Source organism: Ornithorhynchus anatinus, chromosome 12 (assembly GCF_004115215.2).
Source record: "Ornithorhynchus anatinus isolate Pmale09 chromosome 12, mOrnAna1.pri.v4, whole genome shotgun sequence".
NCBI lineage: Eukaryota > Metazoa > Chordata > Mammalia > Monotremata > Ornithorhynchidae > Ornithorhynchus > Ornithorhynchus anatinus.
Genome location: NC_041739.1, coordinates 1,398,341 through 1,421,013, shown reverse-complemented (window position 1 = coordinate 1,421,013; position 22,673 = coordinate 1,398,341). Strand labels below are relative to the sequence as shown.

General features: G+C 49.7%; 1 protein-coding gene across 1 annotated transcript in view; it reads right to left on the bottom strand.

Annotated features, from left to right (window-relative positions):
* The window catches only part of LOC103166822 (EF-hand calcium-binding domain-containing protein 6-like), a 39,924-nt gene extending 20,996 nt beyond the window's left edge, over window positions 1-18,928 (bottom strand). The window contains exons 1-10 of the mRNA XM_029077165.2: window positions 18,678-18,928; window positions 17,985-18,062; window positions 17,522-17,698; window positions 16,377-16,505; window positions 15,129-15,229; window positions 13,015-13,157; window positions 12,389-12,471; window positions 11,129-11,245; window positions 9,406-9,471; window positions 2,102-2,212 (exon numbers count right to left, since the gene is read on the bottom strand). Coding sequence (XP_028932998.2) covers window positions 2,102-2,212; window positions 9,406-9,471; window positions 11,129-11,245; window positions 12,389-12,471; window positions 13,015-13,157; window positions 15,129-15,229; window positions 16,377-16,505; window positions 17,522-17,698; window positions 17,985-18,062; window positions 18,678-18,928 — 1,256 coding nt within the window. The remainder of the gene's footprint in view (window positions 1-2,101; window positions 2,213-9,405; window positions 9,472-11,128; window positions 11,246-12,388; window positions 12,472-13,014; window positions 13,158-15,128; window positions 15,230-16,376; window positions 16,506-17,521; window positions 17,699-17,984; window positions 18,063-18,677) is intronic.
* Between the last annotated feature and the right edge of the window lie 3,745 nt (window positions 18,929-22,673).

The following is a 22,673-nucleotide window of genomic DNA, read 5'->3' as shown; positions in this document are numbered from 1 at the left end:
CCTCATCTGTAAAATGGGGATTAACTGTGAGCCCCACGTGGGACAATCTGATGACCCTGTATCTACCCCAGCGCTTAGAACAGTGCTCGGAGCATAGTAAGCGCTTTAAAAAAAACACAACAAAAACGGGACTTCCTCCCTCCTTCCATTCATTCATTCAATCGTATTGATTGATCGCCTACTGTGTGCAGAGCATTGTACTAAGCGCTTGGAGCAACGGAGACAATCTCTACCCAACAACGGGCTCACAGTCTAGTATGGGGGAAGCAGACCGTAAAACCAAGTAAAAAAGGAAAACAAGTAGACAGCCATCAATATAAATAAATAGAATTATAGATATATATGCAACATTGATATAATAAATAGACTAATAAATATGTACACATAAACACAAGTGCTGTGGGGCGGGGAGGGGGAGGAGAGGAGAGGGAGGGTAATCTCGATTCTTCCTTTCAGCCCACCCTGTCTCCCAACCGAATACACACATGACGATTACTGTAAAATCAGAAAGAAACTTTGGCTCACAAATCATGACCTCTCACCACTTCCAAAAACCATGGGTCAGCCTCACTAGGCTACCAGATCTCTCAGTAGCATCAAAACGCTAGGAGCAACTAGATGCTGGTTGCCTTTCATTCACTTGCATTTAATAATTACGGTATTTGTTAAGCTCTTACTATGTGCCAGGTGCTGTTCTAAGCACTAGATTGAGCGTTTACTGTGTGCAGAGCACTGTATTAAGCGCTTGGGAGAGGACAATAGAACAAGAGAAAAGACACATCCCCTGCCTTCAACAAGCTTGCAGTCTAGAGGATGAGCTTACATTCACCCGCCTCTTGTCAGCTGTATGACTTTGGGCAAATCGCTTAACTTCTCTGTGCCTCAGTTCCCTCATCCGTAGAATGGGGATTAAGACTGTGAGTCCCATATGGGACAAGCTGATCACCTTGTATCCACCCCAGCGCTTAGAACAGTGTTTTGCACATAGTAAGCGCTTAACAAATGCCATTATTATGGGGAAGCAGTGTGGCTCAGTGAAAAGAGCCCGGGCTTGGGAGTCAGAGGTCATGGGTTTGAATCCCTCCTCTGCCAGTTGTCAGCTGTGTGACTGTCGGCGAGTCACTTAACTTCTCTGTGCCTCAGTTCCCTCATCTGTAAAATAGGGATGAAGGCTGTGAGCCTCACGTGGGACAACCTGATGACCCTGTATCTACCCAAGCGCTTAGAACAGTGCTCTGCACATAGTAAGCGCTTAACAAATACCAACATTATTATTATTATCATTCGACACCGCTAGCTCTCTCTCAGTGACCCACCCTCTCTTCTCCATCCCTGACTCTCCCATTAACCCAGCCAGCATGGACCATCCAACACCTCTGACTCTCCCTTCTCCAACCTTGACTCAACCCCAGTCCCCAGCACGGACCAAAAAACACCCCTGGACTCACCTCTCTCCAACCCTAACTCTTCCCCTCTATGACCCAGCAAGGATCTATCCAAGCACTTCTAGACCCTGCTAATATTTCTAGCTCCACAAATTCAAAATGCTCCCTCTTCTTGACTGACTCAGATATTTTCCTGTTCGTCTGCGATCAATGTCGTCCCCTTGAGCCTACCTTCTACCTTTATTATTCTATATAACATACTTTGTGTATAAATATGCAAATGTATAAATATATATATAAAGATGTGTCTGTCTCATTCTATATATACAGGCCCACCCTGAAATATGTTCTTTTTCTTCCTGCATTAAAGAAGTGGATTAAAACAACCCTTCCCCGCCTCTCATAAATATTTATCAGGGCAACTGAACATGGAATTTTTCCGTCAGCTCATTATTCCCCTCCCATCCGCCCTTGGACCCACCACCACAACGCTTTTCTCCTCTCCATCATTTTTTTGGGGGGGGGGGTGGACAAAAGAGGCCCCCCTCAAAGGCCTCAAAAGTCAAAAGGGAAACACTCATCTTTCCCTCTAATGGAAGACCTGCCGTCCCTCCCCACCCCTCCACCCCGGCTCCCCAAGTAATAAGAGGTGCAGGAAGAGAAGGTTACTGGGTCCGGGGGAATACCGGGAATATTATTATCGTTATTATTATTACCAGTGCTCCAACGAGGCCAGGAACTGGGGGTAGCGCACATTCCCATCTTTGTCCAGGGGAAGTCGGTCCAGGAACGGCTCGAAGTCCCGGTCAGCAATCTTTTCGCCCATTCTGCAACAACCCGCACCCCCCCAAGTTCACTTTTTGGTCGATCGTGCCTCCCATCTCCGGGCCTCTAATAGCCGCGTCTCCAATAGCCTTACCCCTGGCATATGGCAACCATTAACTCTTTGTCCCGCGCCAGCTCAAGAGCCACACGTGAATATCAGAGGTTAAGCAGGGTTTGGCTGGCTTGAGCCGGCTCAAAGAAAGAAACTCCCCCCAAAATACCCTCTCCCCCTGCCTCGCCGGGGTCCAGGGATCGGATCCCCCGCCCGGAGAGCTGGCTGGGATTGTCTCTTCTGAAACGTTATTCATTACCCTAAAACACTGGCGTTGCTTAAACAAGTTAACTCTGAAAGGCCTTTCAGTCCACTGCTTAGCATGAAAGAAAATGGAGGGGGAAAAGGTGGTGGTGGCCAAACGGCTTTCTGAGGGCTCGGGCACCGCGTTGCGCAATGGCTCTAAAGCCATTTTGCATACAAATATTGAAAAAGTGGCAGTGTTTATTCAACAGCCAGAAAGAGTTTTCATCTCCCCAGGACAATCCAAACATAATCCCCGGACACCGGCATAAATAAGACTGACTTCGGCAATAATAAGGAACAAGGCGTTCATTCAGCCTCTTGAGAAAGACCCAGCTGACTTTGGGACGAGCAGGGAGGGACGGGGAGGGGTGAGGAGGGGCGAGGAGAGCCCCTCAACTTTATGTGATGGCTTTTCCGGGGGTCCCTTGGCTCTGCCCACCGCCATGAGGAAGGGCAACCGGCCCCCTTGGCCAAGCTTGAGGGAGACTGCCTGGGGTCTGGGCCGAGCCCCGCGGGTCCGCTGGAGCATGGAGCTCCAATGCCCTCTGGGTCTAGGTGTCACTCCCTTCCCCTCTGCCAACCCGCCGCATGTGCCAGCTCCCGCGTCCTTCACCAGGGCCCATAGCTCAGTCACTCCGGCGTCCCGGCCTCCCTCCGACCCCTCCGCTCCCTCCTTCCCCCAGCTCACACTCCTCTCCTTCTCTCCCCAGTTCACCTCCAGATTCTCATCCTTAGACCCTTGAGCTGACAGCTTTCTCTCTCTTCCAGTTATTATTATTAATAATGATAGTAGTGGTATTTAAGTGCTTAATATGTGCCAAGCATTGCACTAAGTGCTGGGGTAGATGCAAGATAATCGGGTTGGTCATAATCCATGCCTCGCACGGGCCTCACTGTTTTAAACCCCATTTTATAAATGAGGTAACTGAGGCACAGGGAAGTGAAATGACTTGTCCAAGGTCACAAAGCAGATAAGTGGCGGAGTAGGGATTAGAACCCAAGACCTTCTGACTCCCCGGCCCATGCTCTATCCACTAGGCCAGACTGCTTCTCTTATTAGTTCCTGGAGAGTCCCTGGATGGCTTTGATTCCCCCCCAACAGGTCCCTAGAGATGGCGGGGGACGGGACAGTTGGGACCTCCCTCTAATTAAGAAGCAATTCCTGCTACTTCCCTGAGGGTCTGGAAATCTTGGCTAATTGAAACATCCCATTCCCTGTAGCAGGCTGTGAGGGAAACAAGGCAAGGGAATGTCATCAACGTCCTGCTCTTCCTCTGGAAGGAAACCAAAAGCCGGGGTTTGGGGCCGAATCCTCCCTGAGAGCCACCGCTGCCAACCACAGCCAGTGGTTCCCCTATTAGACCGTAAGCTCCAGGAAGGCAGGGGGCAGGAGATTTACTTATAATGTTCGCAATTTTGTCCAGTCCCATGCCCTGCATGTATCGGATGCCCAGTCCATTGCTCTACATGCAGTGAAGGCACAGTCCTGCATGCAGCGGTCAGTCCATCGTAGTTATGTACTAAGCGCTTGGGAGAGTACAATCTCCTCCAAGAGGCCTTCCCAGACTAAGCCCCACTTTTCCTCACCTCCCGCTCCCTTCTGCGTCGCCCTGACTCGCTCCCTTTGCTCTCCCCACCCTAGACCCACAGCACCTATGTATATATCTGCAATTTTATTTGTTGTATTGACGTCTGTTTATCCGCACTGATGTCTGTCTCCTGCCTTCTAAACTGTGAGCTTGTGGTGGGCAGGGATTGCCACTGTTTATTGTTGTACTGTACTTTCCCAAGCGCTCAGTACAGTGCTCCGCAGACAATGTTCAATAAATACAATTGAATGAATGAGTACAATATAACAATAAACAGATGCATTCCCTGCCCACAACGAGCTTGCAGTCTAGAGGGGCAGTCCTATGCTCCACATGCAGCAGGCGCTCAGTCCAGCACTCTAAATGCAGGGGGCGACCAGTCTAGTACACTACATGCACTCAATAAATACGATTGACTGACTGCTCGTTGTGGACAGGGAATGTGTCTGTAATATCGTTATGTTATACTCTCCCAAGTGCTTAGTACAGTTTAGCTGCACACAGTAAGTGCTCAATAAATACGATTAATTGATTGACTGATTGATACGTGTGGCGGTGCTCAGTCCCACCCTTTCCCCAGTGGGCTCCCAGCAATGAAGGGAAGTGGAAAGGGGCCCCAAACATGGCTTGGGAAGGAGATGAGAAACCAGAGAAGCAGGAGCTGGATTCGACTGTCTACGGAGTAAGCGGGCTCTCAAGCCCTGAGACGAACGGCTTGACACCTCTGCTGTGGGAACTAGGCCATCTGAGTGGCTTCTTTCTGGATTTCACCACTTCAGCCCAGTTCAAACCAGTTACAAGGGGCCTGCAGTACCATCCTCCAGTACATGAAGCACAAGTGGAAAAATAGCCTCGAAACGAGAACGAGCTCAGCCGGACACTGCTCTGGCCGGCTGGAGAAAATGGCCGTGGGAATCCCAGACTTGTATCTTGAAGGAGCAGATGAGTCTGTATGTGCTTGAAACAGTGGACGTGTATGCACGCACGTGTGCCTGGGTCTATGCTAGTTGGGGTTGCCCGAGTATGCACGGGTGTTTTTGTGTGTTTGTGATTGCTTCCCCAACCTGTAATTTATTTTAATGAAATGACGATGATAATAATAATACAAGTTTATTTGTCAAAGGCTTACTATGTCCCAAGCACTGAATTAAGTGCCGGAATAGATACAATACAATCAGATCAGACTCAGCTCCTCGGTCCATAAGGGGCTTATGTGGAGAGCATATATTTAATCTCTACAGATGAGGAAACTGAGGCACAGAGAAGTTAAGTGGTTAGTGACTTGCCCAAGGTCACCCAGCAACCAAATGACGGAGCTGGGAGCAGAACCCAGATCCGCTGCCTCCTAGGCCAGTGATCCATCTGCTAAGCCACACCGATTCCCACCTGTTCTCCCTCCTACTTAGACTGTGAGCTCCATGTGGACCAAGGGCTCTGTCCAACCAGTTTACCTTCTATCTACCTCAGTCTTAATACAGTGCTTGGCACAGAGTAAGCGCTTACCAAGTACTACAACTATTTTCGGGGTTTTTTTTTGTATGGTCTCTGTTAAGCATTAACGACGTTCCAGGCACTGTACTAAGCACTGGGGTGGATACAAGCAAATTGGGTCGGACGTAGTCCTTGTCCCACGTGGGGTTCACAGTGTCAATCCCCATTTTACAGATGAGGCAACTGAGTCACAGAGAAATAAGGTGACTTGTCCAATGTCGTGCAGGAGACAAGTGGCTGACCTGGATTAGAACCTTCTGACTCCCAGGCCCGTGCTCTATCCACGACGCCATGCTGTTTCTCCAATCATTATCATTATTATTATTGACTGGGTGGGTGTATGTGTCGACCTACATCCGTTGTTGTAGTGTACTCTCCCAAGACCTTAGTACGGTGCTCTGCACACAATAAGCGCTCAGTATCCCCCAGCGCTTAGAACAATGCTTTGCACATAGTAAGCGCTTAAGACATACCACCATTTATTTATTTATTTAAAGAGAAACAGCGCGGCTCAGTGGAAAGAGCCCGGACTGGGGAGTCAGAGGTCATGGGGTCGAATCCCGGCTCTGCCACTTGTCAGCTGTCTGACTGTGGGCAAGTCACTTGACTTCTCTGTGCCTCAGTTCCCTCATCGGTCAAATGGGGATGAAGACTGTGAGCCCCAGGTGGGACAACCTGATGACCCTATATCTCCCCCAGCGCTTAGAACAGTGCTCTGCACATAGTAAGCGCTTAACAAATACCAACATTATTATTATTATTATGAAATACTATCGACTGACCTCTATGTCTCTGTGTGGTTATAAAAATGTTGGTATTTGTTATGCGCTTACTATGTGCAGAGCACTGTTATTATTATCATTATGAAATACGATTGACTGACCTCTATGTCTCTGTGTGGTTATAATAATGTTGGTATTTGTTTAAACGCTCACTATGTGCAGAGCACTGTTATTATTATCATTATGAAATACGATTGACTGACCTCTGTGTCTCTGTGTGGTTATAAAAATGTTGGTATTTGTTAAGCGCTTACTATGTGCAGAGCACCGTTCTAAGCGCGGGGGGGGATACAGGGTCATCAGGTTGTCCCACGTGAGGCTTGCCGTTAATCCTCATATGTGTGTGTGTGTGTGAATGTTTGGCGAGGGAAAGGTTGCAAAGGAGACCACTTGTATCGTAACGGGGCAGGGGATGAAGAGGGGAGGAAGGGGGGAGGGAGGAGGGAGGAAGGGGTGAGAAAGGGGTGAGAGTTTCTGAGAATATTTGCTGCCCTGAGTTCAGCAGGCTCCTCTTAATGCTCGGGCCCAGCTAAGCCGAGCGCGCCCTGCCACCTAGTGGCCGGGACGTGTCCCTACAGCTGGATTCCTTCCTTCCTTCCTTCCTTCCTTCCTTCCTTCCTTCCTTCCTTCCTTCCTTCCTTCCTTCCTTCCTTCCTTCCTTCCTTCCTTCCTTCCTTCCTTCCTTCCTTCCTTCCTTCCTTCCTTCCTTCCTTCCTCCCTCCCTCCCTCCCTCCCTCCCTTCCTTCCCTCCCTTCCTTCCCTCCCTCCCTCCCTCGAATCCAGGCTCTGCCACTTGTCAGCTGTGGGACTGTGGGCAAGTCACTTCACTTCTCTGGGCCTCAGTTCCCTCATCTGTAAAATGGGGATTAACTGTGAGCCTCACGTGGGACAACCTGATGACCCTGTATCTACCCCAGCGCTTAGAACAGTGCTAGGCACATAGTAAGCGCTTAACAAATACCAACATTATTATTATTATTATTCCCTCCCTCCCTCCCTTCCCTGTCTCCTCAATTGTACATATCTTCATCACCCTATTTATTTTGTTTAATGAGATGCATATCACCCTGATTCTATTTATTTGCTATTGTTTTAATGAGATGTTCTTCCCCTCGACTCTATTTATTGCCATTGTTCTTGTCTGTCCGTCTCCCCCCGATTAGACCGTAAGCCCGTCAGAGGGCAGGGACTGTCTCTACCTGTTACCCATTTGTCCATTCCAAGCGCTCAGTCCAGTGCTCTGCACATAGTGAGTGCTCAATAAATACTATTGAATGAATGAATATTTTTTATTCTTATTATTGCTAATAGTAATCATAATTGTGATATATTTTAAGCTCTTACTATGTGCCAAGCACTGTACTACTACTACTACTACTACTAATAATGTTGGTATTTGTTAAGCGCTTACTACATGCAGAGCACTGTTCTAAGCCCTGGGGTAGACACAGGGGAATCAGGTTGTCCCACGTGGGGCTCACAGTCTTATTCCCCATTTTACAGATGAGGCAACTGAGGCACAGAGAAGTTAAGTGACTTGCCCACAGTCACCCAGCCGACAAGTGGCAGAACCGGGATTCGAACCCATGCCCTCTGACTCCAAAGCCCATGCTCTTGCCACTGAGCCACGCTACTAGGCGCCGGGTTGGACACAGAGAAGCAGCGGGGCTCAGTGGAACGACTGCAGGCTTAGGAATCAGAGGTCATGGGTTCTAATCCCCAGTCCTCCACCGATCATTCATTCAATAGTATTTATTGAGCGCTTACTATGTGCAGAGCACTGTACTAAGTGCTTGGAATGTGCAATTCGGCAACAGATAGAGACAATTCATTCAATAGTATCTCTGCCCATTGACGGGCTTAGAGTCTGTGTGACTTTGGGAAGTCACTTCACTTCTCGGTGCCTCAGTTACCTCATCTGTAAAATGGGGATTGGGACTGGGAGCCTCACGTGGGACAACCTGATTACCCTGTACCAGCGCTTAGAACAGTGCTCGGCACATAGTAAGCTCTTAACAAATTCCAACGTCATCATCATCATCATCAACATCCAAGCAAATCGGGTTGGATAACGGTCCCTGTCCCTCTTGGGGCTCACAGTCTGAATCTCCATTTTACAGATGGGGTAAGTGAGGCCCAGAGAAGTGAAGCGATTTGAGTAAGGCCTCATAGCAGACAAGAGGTGGAGCTGGGATTAGAACTCATGGTCTTCTGGCTTCCAGGCCCGTGCTCTATCCACTACGCCATGCCACTTCCCCCAATAATAATAATGATATTTCATTCATTCATTCATTCATTCATTCATATATATTGAGCGCTTACACTGTGAAGAGCACTGTACTAAGTGCTTCATATTTGTTAAGCACTTACTATGTGCCAAGCTCTGTTCTAAACACTGGGTAGATTCAAGGTAATCAGGTTGTCCCACGTGGGGCTCACAGTCTCCATCCTCATTTTACAGATGAAGGAACTGAGGCCCAGAGAAGTGAAGTGGCTTGCCCAAGGTCACACAGAAGACAAGTGGCGGAGCCAGGATTAGAACCCACATCCTCTGACTACCAAGCCCTTGCTCTTGCCGCTAGGCCAGAGTTTCCTATCTGTAAAATGGGAACTCAATGTATTGAGTTCCCTTCCCTCCTACCTAGACGGTGAGTCCCGTGTGGGGCAGGTGTGCTCTGCCACTTGTCAGCTGTGTGACTCTGGGCAAGTCACTTCACTTCTCTGTGCCTCAGTTACCTCATCTGTAAAATGGGGATTAACTCTGAGCCTCACGTGGGACAACCTGATTACCCTGTATCTACCCCAGCGCTTAGAACAGTGTTCTGAACATAGTAAGCGCTTAACAAATACCAACATTATTATTATTATTACCCGGTGATCTGGGACCTACTCCAGGACTCAGTACAGCGGCTGGCCCTTAAAAAATATCACTTGCCCAACGGGGGACTAGCACCCATTTCCAGGAACGGGAAGGGAGAGGGGAAGCCCCCCGGGACTGCTAACCCACCATGGGGAGGGAGACAAAGACCCCTGACCTGCTTTCAAGGACAGCACGGAAGGTCTGGGGGCTGAGCACGTTTTCCTCCTGCTTGTCCATCTTTCTGAAAGAAACAGACGACACAAGACAGGTTAGTGTTTACCCTGCCATTGGCCGGCTGGGTGACTTCAGTCCCGTCACCTATCCCCATTTTACAGATGAAGAAACCGAATCCCAGAGCAGAAAGAGCCTGGGGCTGAGATTGAAGTGAGGAGGCCCAGGTTCTAATCTCGGCTCTGCCCCTGGCCTACTGTGTGATCCAGGGCAAGTCACTTAACCTCTCTGAGCCTCGATTTCCTCATCTGTAAAATGGAGAGCATAATCCTTGCCTCTTCTACTGGCTGGGGAATTCTAGGAAGATAAAATGAGACTAGCAAGCGAGATCATCAGAGAGCACACTTGGAAAATCCAAGTGTTCCGTGCCTTCAAAGGATTGCTCCCATCTGAAGGAGAGGCAAAACCAGACAGGGAAATGAGACAGCTGGTGAGGGAAAACATCACAGAGCTGTCTGTTCAGTTCCCTATCCGCTGCCTGATCCCACACTTTAATCTCACTTCAGAAGAAGGGCAAACCTGGGGGTAATTTTAATTTTTCCTTCAATTCAAAACCACCTTTTGAGTTCTTTCTCCGTGCAGTGTTCCATTTTGAGGGTCAACTGGGTGCAGGACCCTGCCTTAGTCACCTACTGTGTGCAGAACACTTAACTGGGAACATTGTGTGTGCAGAGCACTGTAATAGGTACTTACTGAGTGCGGGATAGAAGTACTGGTACCTATTCGGTGACAAATTACCTCGGATCAAATACCAACTGGTAAAATACTGCAATGATGAGTATCTCAAAATTATCAAAACTTCCCATGGACAAACAACTGTCAAGTTTCCGTAGGGATAGAACTGAATTAAGGCAAGGGAGAGAGGCAGGAGTTGGAGTAGGAGTTGGGTTGAATCAGTGAGTCAATTGTATTTATTGAGCACTGTACTAAGCGCTTGGGAGAGTACGATATAACAGTGAACAGACACATTCCCTGCCCATAATGAGTTTACATCCTAGGAGGGTAAGTGACGATGAGGGATGGGGCAGGGGTCAGCGCTAGTCAACTGTGGGATTGGAGCAACATGGACTAGTGGAAAGACCATGGGGCGGGGAGTCAGAGGACCTGGGTTCTAATCCCGGATCCGCCACCTGTCTGTGTGACGCTGGACAAGTCACTTCACTTCTGTGCCTAAGTTTCCTCATCTGTAAAACGGGTATTAAATTCTACTCCCTCCTTCTTGACTGAGAGCCCCAAGTGGGACAGGGACTATGTCCAACCTGATTAACTTGTATCTATCCCAGGGCTTTGTACAGCGCTCGGCACATAGTAAACACTTAACAAGTGCCATCATCATCACGTGGCTCAGTGGAAAGAGCGCTGGCTTGGGAGTCAGAGGTCACAGGTTCTAATCCCGGCTCCGCCGCTAGTCAGCTGTGTGACCTGGGGCAAGTCACTTAACTTCTCTGTGCCTCAGTTCCCTCATCTGTAAAATGGGGATTAAAACCGTGAGCCCCACGTGGGACAACCTGATCACCTTGTATCCCCCAGCGCTTAGAACAGTGCTTTGCACATAGTAAGCGCTTAACAGTTACCACAATTACTATCATTTAGGGCAGCAATGAGGCTGAAGGTCAGGACTGAGGGCAGCACCGGGGTCAGCGTTAGAGCTGGGTTTGGACACTCACCGGAAAGTGGCCCAGAGAGAGCGGAACGCAGATTGCAGCAAGTTGGCCAACTTGTCTTCGATGGCGGTCAAGGAGGAGGCGTGGCCGCCACGCCCATGGCGGTGCCACCTGCAGGAGCTGCAAGGTGCCAAGATGTCATGGTCCCACCCACCCAACTCAATTCTGAGGGGGTGACCGGGTGGAGGAGGGGAGGAGTGTTTCCTTGGCCAGAGAGAGGTGGGCGAGGAATCTGTTTATTGTTATATTGTGCTCTCCCAAGCTCTTAGTACAGTGTTATACAGTAAGCTCTCAATAAATACGATTGAATAAATGAATGAAGATCCTCCACCGGAACCCCCAGGTCTCTGAGCAGTGACTAGGTGACCCTCCCACCCCCGACAGTCCCCCTGCATTTGGGGGGTGGGTAGCAGAGGAAACCAGTGCCCTTACTCCCGGCTGAGAGCCCTTGGAAAGTTGGAAAGGGGGAGCTGACGTGAGGCCGACTCTGCCCTCCTCCTGCTTCTGCTGGGTGTGAGCTTTTCATTCACTCATTCATTCATTCAGTCCTATTTATTGAGCGCTGACTGGGTGCAGACCTCTGAACTAAGCGCTTGGAAAGTACAGTGCAGCAATAAAGAGAGACAATCCCTGCCCACAGTGGGCTCACGGTGTAGAGTGGGGGAGTCAGACATCAGTACAAGTAAACTGGCATCAATATAAATAAATAGAATTATAGATACATACATATATACATACGTGCCGTGGGGCAGGGAGATGGGGGAAGAGCAAAGGGGGCGAGTCGTGATGATGTGGAAGGGAGTGGGAGCTGAGAAAAAGTGGGGCTTAGTTTAGGAAGGCTTCTTGGAGGAGGTAGGGCTTGGAAGGGGATTGAGAGCTCTTTGTGGGCAGGGATTGTCTCTCTTAATTGCTGTATTGTACTTTCCCAAGCTCTTAGTACAGTGCTCTGCACACAGTAAGAGCTCTATAAAAAGGATTGAATGAATGAATGGATTAATAATAAGGGGCTAAAAATACTGCGGGTGGGAGCTGCTCCCCCAGACCCCCCAGTCCATGCTTTTTACCCCCACTGGACCAGAACTCTCCAAAGGGGGAGACGACCAGGAATTGTCCTCCCGCCGACCCTCCTCCCCGTCCCCTTTCAACCTCTCCGGGGATTCCCACCTGCGGGAGGGGCGGGAGGAAGCTCCCCTTCGGCCATCCTGGAAGAACCTCAGGAGATGGAGGTAACTGAGCCCCTCTGGGTTACGGACGAGGCCGCACCTGTCCAGGAAGAGGTCCATGTTCTCCTTCTGTAGCTCCAGGCCCGACTTCTCCAGGATGGACAAGAAATCTCCTTCCTCCACCTCCGGGTAAGAGAGAAGGAAATCGGTTTACCCTCTGGGAAGTTTCCCTTCGTTCATTCAGTCAGTCAGTCGCATTATTGAGCGCTTACTTTGCGCAGAGCACTGTACTAAGCAATTGGGAGAGTACAATAGAACAATAAACAGACATATTCCCTGACCACAACGAGCTCACAGTTGTTAAGCTCTTACTATGTGCCAAGCACTGTACTAAGAGCCGGAGTAGATACAAGATCACCAGGTGCTACATGGGGTTCACAGTCCAAGTAGGAAATACTTATGGTTGAATTGTGCTTTCCCAGGTGTTTAATACAATGCTCTGAGCACAGTAAGAGCTTAATACAATTGAGTGAATAGGAAGACCAGGTACTGAATCCCTTTTGCAGATGAGGGAACTGAGGCCCAGAGAAGTGAAGCGACTTGCCCAAGGTCACACAGCAGACAAGTGGCAGAGCCTGGAGCCACCTCTCTCCGGCACCTGGCGTCTCCCCCATCTCCCCTTCCCCTCTCCCCCAATTCCAGCACCATTTTTGGAAGCATTTTCACCTTGCCCGTCTTTTGGGGGTCGCACTTTTCAAATTCCTCCTTCAGGCTCCTGCATCCTTCCCTGAGCTTGTCTTGCAGCCACCTCTCAATGGCGAGGGAAATCGTCCGCTCCTGCGTGGTCCCCAAGTTGTCCTGGGCTCGCCCTGGGGATGCAGGGCACAAGCAAACAGATAAACGTTCTGACCTAGGACACAGGGAGAGCCCAGGGGAGGGGCTGGGGCCCAGAGGGACCTGATTCACCCTCAGCAATTCCCAAGTCCATATCTGTAATTTATTTATAGTAATGTCTGTCTCCCCTTCTAATAATAATAATAACTGTGATATTTGCTAAGTGCTTACCATGTGCCAGTCACTGTACTAAGCTCTGGGGTGTTGCCTGTCCACTTGCTTTGCTTTGCTTTGTCATCTGTCTCCCCCCTTCTTGATTGTGAGCCCATTGGGTAGGGATTGTCTGTTGCCAAATTGTACTTTCCAAGAGCTTAGTACAGTGCTCTGCACACAGTAACCGCTCAATAAATATGAGTGAATGAATTAATGAATGCAAGCAAATGGAATACAAGCCCTGTCCACAAACAATAATAATAATAATAATATTAATTATGATATCTGTTAAGTGCTTACTATGTGCCAGGCACTGTACTAAGCTCTGGGGTAGATACGATGCTTCTCTATAAACTGTAAACTCATTATAGGCAGGAAACGTGTAGGTTTATTGTTATGCTGTATTCTCCCAAGTGCTTAGTACAGTGTTCTGCACACAGTAAGCAGTTGATAAATACGATTGTTTGATTGATTCCCCTCTGATAATAATAATAATGATTATGGTATTTGCTAAGCATGTACTATGTGCCAAGCACTGTTCTAAGGGCCGGTTAGAGACAAGGAAATCAGGTTGGACACAGTCATCTGAAACTGTCTGGGGACATGGCGGGGTAGGAGGTGCAGATCTGCCCAAGGCCTGCTGAGCGACCTCGGGCAAGTCACTTTTAACCTCTCTGGGCCTCCATTCCCTTAATCAATCATCAATCGCTGGTATTTATTGAGCACTTATTGTGTGCAAAGCACTGTACCTCACACTTAGGGGACTCCAACATAACAGAGTTATTCTCCCTTCTGCACAACGGGAACAATAATCTGTGCCTCTTTCTCCCAGGAATGGTGTGAGAATAAAATGAGATAGTGTGAAAGAGCTTTGGGGAAATAGAAATTCCCATTGGGAAACATCCAGAGAATAGTAACACTCTCACGGGGAAACGAGTAGGTGAATGTAAAATACTTCCATGTAGCAGTCAAAGCTGGGTAAATATTTGCATTCTTATCTCCAAACCCAACAATATTTAAAATGTCCTTGCTTTTGCTCCACTGAAGTGCGACCAAAGGTTGCCCACAATAGATGCTCAATTAAATAGTACTGATTGATTGATTGATGTCGGAGGTGGTTCCTGCTCTGATCTTGTGGCTTAGTGGATAGAGCACGGGCCTGGGAGTCAGAATGACCTGAGTTCTAATCCCGGCTCTGCCATGTGTTTGTGTCCTTGGGCAAGCCACTTCACTTCTCTGCGTCTCAGTTACCTCATCTGTAAAACAGGGTTTAAATGGGAGCCCCATAGGGGACAAGAACTCTCTCCGACCTGATTAACTTGCATCTATCCCAACACTTAGAATAATAATGATGGCATCTGTTAAGAGCTTACTATGTTCTAAACGCTGCAGCATGTTCTAAGTGCTGCTTGGCACATAGTAAGTGCTTAACAAGTGCCATTGTTATTATTCATTCATTCCATAATATTTATTGAATGCTTACTATGTGCAGAGCACTGTACTAAGCACTTGGAATGTACAATTCGGCAACAGATAGACAATCCCTCCCCGATGATGAGCTCACAATTATTACGATCTGGGGGCTCCAAACACCCCCTCCTCTTCCTCTCCCCCTCCCTTGCACTCTACATGTCTCTCAGTGGATTTCAGCTTCATTTTTCAGGATGGGGTGTGGGGAATTATCGGGGGAGGGATGAACTTTCACTTAGACATTCTTGGCAGAGTAAGGGGAGAAGGGGGATAGCAGGAGGGAGGGGGGGCGTGGGAGATTCATCATTGGTTTGGGCCTTTACCTGGCCCCTCTGGCTTGTTGGACGTTGAGTTTGGAGGGCCAGGTCCCAGTCGTTGCCACAGATCTTCTCCGGTGAGAATCCCCAGGCCCCGCGTATCGTACCTGCAGTGGGTAGACGACATGGCGGGAGCTGGCCGAGGGACGTTTTGGAGACGTGGATTGAGACGTGATGCCTCCCGCTCTACGGAATTCCCAAAGCAACCCCTGAGGTTGGAGGGAGGTGGAGAAGAAGGCCCCCACATCTTGAGGGCCAGCTCTGGCTGCAGCCTGACAGCCCCCAGACAGGAAGCTGTGGTCCTAGAGGGGGACTGAAGGGGTGTGAGGTGGAGGGAAGGGGCTGAGAGTTTGTTTGGGCCAGTGGTACCAGACTGTCCTTTGCTTCGGAGGACAAGAAAGACAAGCAAGTCAATCCTTTCAGTATTTGCAAACAAATGACGCCCAAGCACCCACTGCAGTACTCAGGACAACCCTGTTAACACTTGGGGAAATTGAGGCAGCTGGATTAGGATCCTGGGAAGAATTCCGGAAGCCACCAGAACAAGAATCTTCAGAACTAGAAAGCCTGGAGATGCTGTGAGGAGGCTCAGGTCCCTGCCAGCAGACTCCAGTCCTCAGGAGAGAGACCCAGGGCCAGCGCTCTGTGGGGAGACCAGCTGCTGATGTCTGGGGCTGGTGCCATGCTCAGAGGTGGTTCAGACTGCAGAGATCCTCCCTGGATCACCGGGGCCTCGACTGGCTCCCTGAACATGGCACAGGGCCCATGGGATGTAGCCCTGGTGGAGTGTCAGTAGGGGCTTGGGGTTAGCTGTCTGCTTTCTGCTTGGGGGTCTCGCTGAAATGACAAACAGACCTCCCGGACCTCATCAGTGGCCTCTTCCTTCTGCGCTCTGGGGAGCAAATGATAATAATAATAGTAATGATGGCATTTGTTAAGCTCTTACTATATGCAAAGCACTGTTCTAAGCACTGGGGAGGATACAAGGTGATCGGGATGTCCCACGTGGGGTCCACAGCCTTAATCCCCATTTTACAGATGGGGTAACTGAGTCACAGAGAAGTTAAGTGACTTGCCCAAAGTCACACAGCTGACAAGTGGCTGACCCGGGATTTGAACCCATGACCTCTGACTCCCAAGCCTTTCTCTTTCCACTGGGCCACGCTCCTGGTGGGCTGGGGATCTGTGACTGGGGGGATCGGGGATGGGGCTGAGGGGCAGCCTGGATCCAGGAAACACGAGGGTGAGGCTTACCGCGCCCAGAGTTTCTCGAATTCTCTGTCCTCCAGGTGAAAGCCCAGTTGGGTCAGGATGTCCTTGAACTCGGGCCGCACAATCCTGCCCCCATCGGCCCGACTCCTCCGGGGGAGCAGATCCAAGAACCTGGTGGCGTCCAGAAACGCAAGACCCTGAGCTGCAGCCCCCGGCTCGGCCTCCCGGGTCCATCTGGTCCCGGACCTGGTCCGCGGGACCCTTCTGGACGGCGCTCACAGACAACCCTGATGGTTGCCCTCCTTGGTCCTGTTCTCCTCTGCCAATGCAGAAAAAAAAGCACCTCTTCCGGGAAGCCTCCCAGGATCATGCCCCACTCATCTCTGGTCCTTTCGACACTTGCAGAACCCCGCCATCCCTCTAATAATAATAGTAATTGTTGTATTGAGTAAGTGTTTACTTTGAGCCAGGGGTGGATACAAGTAAATCAGGTTGAACACAGTCCCTGTCCTACATAGGACTCACCTTCTTAATCCTCATTTTACAGATGAGAGAACTGAGGCCCAGAGAAATGAAGGGACTTGCCCAAGGTCACACAGCAGACAAGTGGAGGAGCCTGGATTAGAACCCAGGTCCTTCTGACTTCCAGACCCGGGGTCTAACCTCTAGGCATCAGATCGTGCCCAAGACCACACTTGGGTCGGTCGTACCATGGCTCATAGAGCTCAGGGTTCAGGCCTCTGCCTCGGCCAGGGCACCACAAACTCCCAGCAGTCTGCCACAGTGAATAGAGCACAGCCCAGGTCATGGGTTCTAATCCAGGCTCTGCCTCTTGTCTGCTGTGTGACCTTGGGCAAACCACTTCACTTTTCTGGACTTCAGTTACCTCATCTGGAAAATGGGGATTGAGACTGTGAGCCCCAAGTGAGACAAAGTCCCTGTCCCACCCGATTTTCTTGTATCCACCTGTGTATGCCACAGTGCCTGGCATATAGTAAACGCTTAACAAATAACATTATTATCATTATTATTATGATTGTGGCCATGACAGGGTCAAGTTGCAGCACGGCCCACACAGCTCAGTGCTCTGTCTCATCCAGTGAACCAAGGGCAAGGAAGAACGAACTTCCACGTCACTACTGAGGTTGTGCCCCCAGCCCCCGGGAGGAGAAGATGGCAGCTTCCACCTTTGTCTCGCTGTTTCCTGGAGCTGGGCGTGCACCTGGGAGGCCGTCTTCAGTGTCCCTCCTCCCTGCCGCTGGAAAGGGTCAAACCGCTCAGGGACGCCAGCAGAAGGAAGAGTGTCTCTCACCGCCATATACAACTCCTCCAGACTGATGGGATTCTTGTCCTGGAGCTTCAGCCTGAAGAAATTCAATGTTTCTTCCACACTCTTCCCCACCAACCAAAAGGCAAACCAGGGGGCTCTGAGGCACTAGGGTGATGAGCCGTGGTGAAGAGAGACAGCACAGGAATTCCAGGAAAACAATCGGGGGCAGTCAAATGGGCCAGGCCGAACCGGGATTGCCTCTGCTGGGCTGTCACGGAAAGCCCCCGACTCCCTCTCACTTTGCCACGCCCAAGCCCCCTCCTCAATCTCGTTCCCCGTTGCATGTCCAACAGCGTCCCATCCCACCCCCACCTCCTTACCTGAGCAGGAGTCTCTGACAGTGCTGGACACTCACGGCCTTTCCCAGGAACTTGGCCAGCACAGCAGGGAGTGCGGCCCTGGGTGGGCACAGGAGGCAAAGAGGGGGCACCCAGATAATTAACTCCCCCCCCCAACTCCCAGATGGGACCGCTCCTGACACTCAGATAAATACCCACCCCGCTGCAACTCCCAGATGGGACTGCTCCGCCTTCCTCCTCCACCGCCCTCAAGTCATGTCCTCTCCCCTTCCTCTTGTTGCCCCAGCTTTGCCTTCTCCCCTTCCTCCTCCCCCCTCGGGCCCATGTGGGCAGGGGATGTGTCTGCTTATTACTGTATTATACTCTCCCAAGTATAGTGCTCTGCATGCAGTAAGTGCTCAGTAAATATGATCGACTGACTGACATGACCTCTCCTCTTTCTCTTTCTCTCCCAAGCCATGTCCTCTCACCTTTCTCCTCTCTTAAGCCATGGCCTCTCCCCTTTCTCCTCTTCCTCCCAGCCATGTCCTCTTCCTGTCCTTCTTCTGCCCCCAGCCTCATCCTCTTCCCTTTCTCCTCCTCCCCAAAGCCACACCCTCTCCCTCTTCATCTCCTCTAGGACAAAAGCCAGGGGCTCCCAGCAGACCCAGATCATTCTGAGGCCCCAGCCTCTCCCCTGGTCCCCAATCCCCAGGCCCCAGGCCCACGAGGTACCTTCGCACCAGACCCCTGCCATCTGGGTCCAAGCTCCTGAACAGCCGCTTCAAGGTGGTGAAGCCGCCAGCTCTCATCTTCTCCCGCAGCGAGGTCTCCAGCTGGAAGGAAAGGGAGGCCGAGGCCGGGGCCAGGGAGAGAGGACACCCTACGTCACATCCCAAGGGAAAGAACTCCGAGTGAAAGAACACGCAGCAGAGCACACAGGCCTTATCTGAGAACACACACTGGCCCACAACCATTTCTTCCATCACCACGTCGTCTTCTGTCCAAACTGAGGGTGCACTAGCACAAAAACGTTCCCTGACTCATAATGTCAGGCCCTCCACATCGTGGCATGAGAACCTGCGCACTGAGAGAACCAAGCCTTGCCCTCTAATGCCCAGAGCCAGGCCTGAGGGTCTCTCATCCAGCAGGGAGAGGGTAGGCACCTAGAACAGTGTGGCTTAGTGGATAACAGTAATAATAATGATGGTATTTGTTAAGTGCTTACTATGTGCCAAGTACTGTTTTAAGCGCTGGTGTAGATACAAAGTAATCAGTTTGTCCCACGTGGGGTTAACAATCTTTATCCCCATTTTACAGATGAGGTCACTGAGGCACAGAGAAGTGAAGTGACTTGCTCAAAGTCACACAGCTGACAAGTGATGGAGCTGGGATTAGAACCCACAACCTCTGACTCCCAAACCTATGCTCTTTCCATATGCCACGGGCTTGGGAGCCAGAAGGACCTGGGTTCTAATCCCAACTCTGCCACATGTCTGTTGTGTGACCTTGGACAAGTGACTTCACTTCTCTGTGCCTCAGTTACCTCATTTGTAAAATGGAGATTCAATACCTGCTCTCCCTCCTACTAAGACTGTGAGTCCCAAGTGGGACCTGATTAGCTTATACTTACCCCAGTGCTTAATACAGAGTTGGGCACATAGCAATTATTGAATACCATAATTTATTATTATTAGTATTGTTATTATATATAAGCTCATCACTAGTTGTAAGTTCATTAAGGGCAGGGAACGTGTCTGCTAATTTCTCTTGTATTGTCCAAGCTCACATAGAAGACAAGTGAGACAAGACCAGGATTAGAACCCAGGACCTTCTACTCTCAGGCCCATGCTCTATTCACTAGGCCGTGCTGCTTCTCTGTCCAAAGTGCTTTAACATCAGGGTAAATAATGCTCATCTGCCTCTCTTCCCTGTTTGACCGCAAGCTCCTTAAGGGCAAGGAAGTCAAGGGCCTTGTTGCGATGATGATATGCTTCATACTGTAGACTCCTCAAGGCTGCAAGCTTGTTGTAGGCAGGGAATGTGTCTTTTATATTGTACTCTCCCAAGCCCTTAGTACAGTGCTCTGCACACAATTAGTGCTCAATAAATACAACTGACTGACTGATTGACTGACTCCAAGCTCTTGGTATGGTGCTTTGAACTCAGAAATATACAATCGATTGATTGATCTCATTTTATTCAAGGAGACAAGCCCCACTGGGAAAATCCTGGTGATCCCAACCCCCACAGTCCCATGGTAGATGGGGGCACAGAGGTACTATGGCTGTCAGCTGTAGCCTGGTCCTTTGATCCCTGGGCAATCAATCCATCATTTCATTCATTCGATCGTACTTATTAAAGGCTTACTGTGTGCGAAGCACTGTACTGAGCTTTTGGGAAAGTACAATACAACAATAAACAGTGACATTTCCTCCCTGCCCACAATGAGCTCACAGCCTAGAATGGGGAAGACAGACATCAGTACAAGTAAATAAAATTACAGATATGTACATAAGTGCTTCGGGGCTGGGAGCGGGGACGGCAGAGGGATAAATAAAATTGCAGATATGTACACAAATGCTTTAGGTCTGGGAGGAGGGAAGAGCAACGGGAGCAAGTCAGGATGATGCAGAAGGGAGTGGGAGATGAGGAAAAGTGGGGCTTAGTCTGGGAAGGCCTTTGGAGATGTGCTTTCAATAAGACTTTGAAGAGGGGGGAAGTGGTTGAGGAGGGATGGTGTTCCAGGCCAGAGGCAGGACGTGGGCAGGGGTGAGTGGTGAGGCAGGAGAGATGGAGGCACAGTGAGAAGGTTAGTACTAGAGGAATGAAGTGTGTGGGCTGGGTTGTAGAAGGACAGAAGCGAGGTGAAGTAGGAGGGGGCAAGGTGATGGACTGATTTAAAGCTAATGGAGAGGAGATTTTCTCTGACATGGAGGTGGATGGACAACCACTGGAGTTTTTTGAGGACCGAGGTGACATGTCCAGAACGTTTTTGTAGAAAAATGATCTGGGCAGCAGAATGAAGTATGGATTGGAGTGGGGAAAGACAGGACGGTGGGAGGTCAGCCAAGAGGCTGATGCCTTAATATAGGTGGACTAGAATGAGTGATTGTATTACCGTGGTAGTAATATGGATGGAGAGGAAAGGGCGGACTTCAGGGACGTCGTGAAGGTGGGAGGGATAGGATCTGGTGACGGATTGAATGTGCGGGTTGAATGAGAGAGAGGAGTCAAGGATAATGCTAAGGTTACGGGCTGGTGAAACAGGAAGGACGGTGGTGACGTCTACAGTGATGGGAAAGTTGTGGTTTGGGTGGGAAAATAAGGAAGATCCCGTAGCATTCTGGCACATGTAGTACGATTGTCCCCCAAGACTGGTGGGAGCTTGCGTGTCTGTGTGTATGTGTAGTTCGGGGTGGGGCGGGGGGGGGGGGGTGTTTAAGGCTCATAGAGCCCCATCCCCACTCCCTAATGTCACGGGAGCTGAGAGATAGGGAAGGAAGTTGGCAGGAGGGCAACGTCCCGGGTTACCGGCACAATCACCTGGTCCGTTCTCTATTAATGACTTTGGCTTTTGGGTGTGTTTTCAAGCAACCGTTTCCAAGAGAAGGCTGTTAATGACGGCTGTTATAATTAGATTCTTCATAATGCAAACCCCTAGGGGAGTGAAATCTCGGTTAGAGAGTATTCCAATTATCCCAGCCCTGGGAGGGGAGGAGAAGGAGGAGGAGGAAAAGGAAGAGAAGGGAAAGGAGGAGGAGGGGAAGAAGGAAAAGGAGGAGGAAGGGGAAGAAAAGCAGGAGGAGGAGGAGGAGGACGAGAGAAGCTGAGGTCTCTGGATCACATACTGGGCTCTCACGCCACATCCCAGATCCCCTTACAAAGGTCGAGACGATAATTTCCCCCGGGCAGCACAGGCCCTGGCCTCACCAGAAATCAAAGGGCAACCACCTTGGTGGCCAATCTAGAGAAGGAACAGGTACAGTCGATTGCTTGTATGCAACTTAGAGCTTAATACAGTGCCTGGCACATAGGAAGCGCTTAACAGATACCATCATTATTGTTATTATTAGTCAGTCAATCAAATGTATTTATTGAGCACTTGGGAGAGTACAGTGTAACAATATAACTACTGTGTGCAGAGCACTATATTAAACGTTTGGGAGAGTACAATATAACAATATAACAGACATATTCCCTGCCCACAATGAATTTACAGTCAAGGGGGGAGACAGACATTAATATAAATGAATAAAATTATTCATTCCTTCAATCGTATTTATAATAATAATAATTTATGGTATTTGTTAAGTGCTTACTGTGTGCCAAGCACTGTTCTAAGCGCTGGGTAGATACAAGGTAATCAGCTTGTCCCACATGGGGCTCAGAGTTTTCATCCCCATTTCACAGTTGAGGTAACTGAGGCATAGAGAAGTTAAGTGGCTTGCCCAAGGTCACACAGCAGACAAGTGGCGGAGCAGGGATTAGAACCCACCTCCTCTGACTCCCAAGCCCTTGCTCATCCCACTAGGCCACACTACTTCTCTTTACTGAGCACTTACTGTATGCAGAGAAGTATACTAAGTGTTTGGGAGAGTACAGTGTAACAATTAACATTCATTCCCTGCCCACAATGAGCTTACAGCTTACAGGGGAGGCAGCGTGGCTCAGTGGAAAGAACCTGGGCTTTGGAGTCAGAGGTCGTGGGTTCGAATCCCAGCTCTGCCA